Consider the following 5,214-nt stretch of genomic DNA (forward strand, 5'->3'; position numbering starts at 1 on the left):
AACTCACTGCGGGACAGAGACGTCTGGCCAGGCCCCAGCGGCCCGCTGGAGGATGGGCCAGGGGACTGTGAAAGGCCATGCGCACTGGCCTTTCCTCAGAAACAGGACCGCCTCCAAAGCTCATCTCCATATTGTTAGTGACTTTCTACTGTTTTGATTTCTAGGTCCTAGTGTTCAGTGCTTTTTAAAAATATATTTATTTATTGATTTCAGAGAGGAAGGGTGAGGGAGAGAGAGAAACATCCATGATGGGAGAGAATCATTGATAGGCTGCCTCCTGCACGTCCCACACTGGGGATGGAGCCCACAACCCAGGCCTGTGCCCTGACTGGGAACTGAACCGTGACCTTCTGGTTCATAGGTCGACACTCAACCACTGAGCCACACCAGCGGGGCTCAATGCCTTTTACTTTAATTTTGCCCTCCCACTCCGTCCTTCTCAACCCTGAACCTCCCTTAGCCCCTGCTGCAAGCACCCGAGCATCACATCTGAGTTACAGCTGCAGACACTGTGCGCCCCCCTGCAGGCCACGCTGACATTGTAAGGCTGAGCAAACTGTTCTAGTCTCATCCCTTTGTACTCAATATATAATTACATTGTCCATGTCCTGGAAATAATGGAACTCAATAAAAAACAAAGAGATGGTTGACCTTCTTTTTAATAGAAACAGCCCTCTTCCATAATTCATAATAGTCAAGTTCTAATGGGCTAATGAATAATTTGGAAGCAATGAGAGCTCTTCATGGAACTAATCTGCTGGCTTTCCGAAAGCCCATGTGCAGGAACTCAGCTGCCAAGGACGGCCAGCGCCCTGTGCCACCCACGGGGGTGAGGACGAGGCTAGAGAAGGCGGCAGCTCCTCACGATCCACACGCACAAGGTCGGTCTGGCAGGGACCAGCAAGCATGGTCCCTATAAAAACACCATCTGCTCCCAGGTTTCAAACCATAAATAATTGTGTCCTAGCAACGAGGGGAGGGCCTCAGGGCTGGCGCTCTGGCCGAGCTTCGGGCAGGCGCGGGCAGGTGGAGCTGTGCCGGGCCAGGCGATGCTCCACGGTTTCCAGGGCCCCGCCCTTTCCCACGCGCTCCAAGCAGCAGTGCTGCCGGAACCTGAGGCGGATTCCCCCCTTCCTGTGCCTCCTCTGCAGGAGCTGCTCCCGAGCAGGGAGGCTGTGGAGAAGCCGAGAGGCAGTGCAGAGCCGCATCCCCGGGCCTCGGAGCCGCCGCCCGCCCTCATGAACCACCAGCTGAATGATCTGATCTGCACACGTCTTCCAGAGCAAGTTAGACGTTTCCCTTCCCTTGTAGGAAAGGATTTGCATTCTTTTAAGAGGCATGACTGGGTGTTCCCTGTAAGTAAGACGAGCCCTGGTGCGATAGCCAGGTTACTCACACAGGCAAACAGGAAGCCGCCCGCTCGCTGAGGTCCTGACCGGGGACACCACTGAGCTAGGCATTTCTTCCTTTTTTTTGATAAAATATCTGGACTTGAAAGAATTCAAAGCGATGGATAGTGCTCTCTAGGAGCTTGGACAGGGGCAGAATGAAATAGAACAAGTGCTACATATGTGAAAATGCTCCAAGCCTGCATGCCTGCTCCCCAACTCTACTGCCCCCCCTCCCCAGATGGCAGTGGCAGGAACCGCCCCGTGAGCACCACCACTAGCGACAGGCCCACATTCCATTTCCCCAAACTGCTCACTTGAAGGCGGCCCTCAATGAGGTTTATTTAAGTGTCTAACAACAGTGATCAAACATTTAGACTGAGTCACATGCTTCTTGAATTGAGTTTCTATGCAATAACAGCAGGTAAAATAACATCAGTAACAGACAAGCACCATTCCAAACGCTCTGTTTGTGTGAATGCACATGACCCTCACACTGCCTGTGAGGCGGACACGCCAGCACCCTAACGCACAGAGGGAAGTGCCGCACAGAGAGGCCAAGGAACTGGGCCAAGGTCACCTGTCCTAAGTGGCAGAGTTAGGATTCAAATCCAGCCGCCTGGTTCCTGGGCCTACACTCTTACCCCCTCGCTGCCCAGCTGGTGCCCCCTCCGGGAACATCCCTAGTTTACTGGGCGCCTTTTTAGCAGGACTGTCCCTGTGCTGGTCAGGTTGTTGGAGGAACCTCACAAGTGAGATGCTTCAAGTTCACACCTGCTCCCCCCTTTCCCCCCTCCCCCTCCCCTGCCCCTGAGGCCGCTGGAACCTGAACCAGGGCCTTCTCCAGGGTCAGCTTCACACCAGTTAGGCAACTTGTCTGACCAGATGGTGGCGCTCAGGGGCAGGGAGCGGCTGGACCCTGGGAGCCTTCGGAGCGCAGCAGTAATTTATCAATAAACACGCACACACAGAGAATGTGCGTATGCTCTGCCCCGCGGACCGGGGACCCCTGAGCTGGTATCTGAAACAAAAGGCTCAGCTGTGAAATGTTCCAACTCTGGGAATGAGACTATAACTCGGTATGTTCCTTCAGGAGTTTGCACATTTCTCCACTTTCCCATTTTCCTACCTTATTATCAAACATCTTTTTAAAAATATTTTTTTATTAATTTCAAAGAAGAGGGGAGAGGGAGAGAGAGATAGAAACATCAATGATGAGAGACAATCATTGATTGGCTGCCTCCTTCAATACCCCTACTGGGGAGCGAGCCCACAACCCGGGCATGTGCCCTGACCAGGAATCAAACCGTGACCTCCTGGTTCATAGGTCGACACTGAGCCATACGGGCTGGGCCAAACATCTTAATATTAGCAAACACTGCCTTCTTACAAATGTTTCCCCAACTTTTTCCAAAGGACCCCTTGACTCCAGCCAAAGCGTTTAAAAACAGAGAAGTAGCCCAGCTGGGTGTGGCTCAGTGATTGAGCGTCGACCCAGGAACCAGGAGGTCACCGGTTCCATTCCCGGTCAAGGCACATGCCTGGGTTGTGAGCTAGGTCCCTAGTAGGGGTCATGCAGAAGGCAGCCGATCCATGATTCTCTCTCATCATTGATGTCTCTATTTCTCTCTCCCTCTCCCTTCCTCTCTGAGTCAATAAAAATATATTCAAAACAAAACAAAAAGCAGGGAAGTAAATGAATAAATTCATGCTAATCACTGCTTTTCAAAACAACTTTAAGGATGATTTTAACACGCTACCTTGAGCTGGAAGTAAAATATGAATCATCGTTGTCATCGCTGTACTTTTTCCTTGGTTTTGCTACGACTGGTGTTTCCTGTTCAATGGTCTGCATATCTGAAGTTGCTGAATGTGAAATACCACTTGAGAAAAGAGAATAAAATGGAAAAAACCAACACTAGTTAGTTCATAAAAACACTATATTCACCAACGAATGTTTTCATCTATACTCTCAACAAAAATAAATGGATTGGTGGGGTTGAAAACATGAACGATAAAAACTATTTCTTGGTATAAGCACTGAAACTACTGGACATGGTGAGGACTGTCACCAGTCACACAGGTGCAGTGCCATCATCGGCTCTGCCCGGGGCATCCACTGAGGGGCAAGTCGGACCTACTGCCTATTTTCTAAGAATCAGATTTGGAAGTTTTCATGCCACAATCAACACTAGCATAAAGCAAACCATCAAAGACAGGAAGGAAGAGGAGAAATACTGCTGGGGGTGAAAGGAACAGGCAGCCCCTCAGGAGGAGCAAACCGGCTGGCGTTCTGCCCGAGAAAGCGGGCTCACGTACCTGCGGCAGTTCCCAAAGCCCATGCCGAGCCGCTCCGACTCCGCCTTCGTTTTCCCGCTCACGTTCTTCTTCTCATTGTTCTTCACCTGAATCTCAAGATCCTTATAGGCCAAGCGTAAGGACGAGACACTGCCAAAGACCAATGCTCCTTAGTTCAGCGTTCATTCTGGGTTAAGATAAAACCCTGAGCAAAATTAAACACACCACTCACACTCCTAGCTTTGTGCTTCTCCATGATGAGCGATTCTGGCGGCGAGCTGGCATTTGTTAAAGTAGATGCTCAGAAAGTTTAAATGAGTTGATAGCCACGTTTTGGTTGCTGCTGAGCCTACATCACTGCCCTGGTTTATGTGACCTATTACCATGTAATAATAACTTACATTACCTATTATGCATAACGATATACACCAAAACTACTTCCAGATAAAATGGTCAAAAGCAGAATTTCTTACTTGGACTGATATTTATTATACTTCCACATTCCACATCAAAAGTAAGAGATTAATCTCATTGGTTTCCTTTGGTTTAAGGTAAAAATATATATATAACTTGGCTTTACAAATAGATAAAATAAGGGGTTACTAATTGCAAAAGATGCTTCAATTTACAAAAACGTTTCCTGTTCTCTTTGTGTCGTCAGGCTTCTGAAAGCATTTCAAACGGAATAGTCCTTCCACTGCCACAGACTTCTCTGCACGGCCCGTCAGTCAGACCCGAGCATCTGCTTCCCAAAGACCTGGTACGAATAATGCACCAAAAGGGGCAAAAGAGGAACACAGAGCAGTGTCCCTTACTCTGATTTCTAAAGACGCTTAATTTTTCATAAAGAAAACTATGCCCATATTAGCAATAACAAGAGTGTGTATATTAGGAAGAGAGCAACCAGACTCAGGGCCCCGAAAAGCGATACATCTACCATTTCGGGTCTCGGGTCTCTGCACTCTCAGCCAGCTTATAAAGTTGTGTAAAAGGTCATGGATTGCTCCCGAGCAAGGTGCCGCATGCACTCCACACCGGGGGACATGCATTTCTGTGCAGGCACAGGGGCTGACAGCGGAGTTCTCGCTCAGGGAACGTCGTCTTGCTCTTACTGGTTCCTCCCCTAAGGAGTCAAGCGGGCTCTCTGTTTCGCGTTGAGCTGGCAGATTGCGCTCCTTACTATTTCTTGGTCCTGCAGAGCAGGTGGTGGCAATAGACCCGTTGGATTACTCAGAAAAACATCCTCTTCCCAGCGCATTGGGAAGGAAACCACGGATCTGTCTGAAATCATGAATGAGGGAACTGGCACAGGTTCTGCTGGGGAAGGCGAACGGAGGGGGATGAAAGTCTAGTTCTCCCCTGAGGACCCGCCACGGGCGGCTGTCACTGCTAACGGCGAGCACCTGCACACGGCTCCCGGTGCCACGCTATGCTCCGCGAGCACTACTGGGAACAAGTCAGACTCATGCTGCTCAGAGCTGCTGGAGCCCTTCCAGTGCCAGCTCCAGGGAGGGCCTGCAAGACACTC

At 49.9% G+C, this 5,214-nt stretch overlaps 1 protein-coding gene across 1 annotated transcript in view; it reads right to left on the reverse strand.

The window, feature by feature from the left end:
* The window catches only part of ARFGAP3 (ADP-ribosylation factor GTPase activating protein 3), a 50,424-nt gene that overhangs the window by 19,930 nt on the left and 25,280 nt on the right, over positions 1 to 5,214 (reverse strand). Inside the window, exons 10-11 of the mRNA XM_014535123.1 lie at positions 3,708 to 3,836; positions 3,149 to 3,271 (exon numbers count right to left, since the gene is read on the reverse strand). Of these exons, the coding sequence (XP_014390609.1) occupies positions 3,149 to 3,271; positions 3,708 to 3,836 (252 nt within the window). The remainder of the gene's footprint in view (positions 1 to 3,148; positions 3,272 to 3,707; positions 3,837 to 5,214) is intronic.

Source organism: Myotis brandtii, unplaced genomic scaffold, assembly GCF_000412655.1.
Source record: "Myotis brandtii unplaced genomic scaffold, ASM41265v1 scaffold138, whole genome shotgun sequence".
NCBI lineage: Eukaryota > Metazoa > Chordata > Mammalia > Chiroptera > Vespertilionidae > Myotis > Myotis brandtii.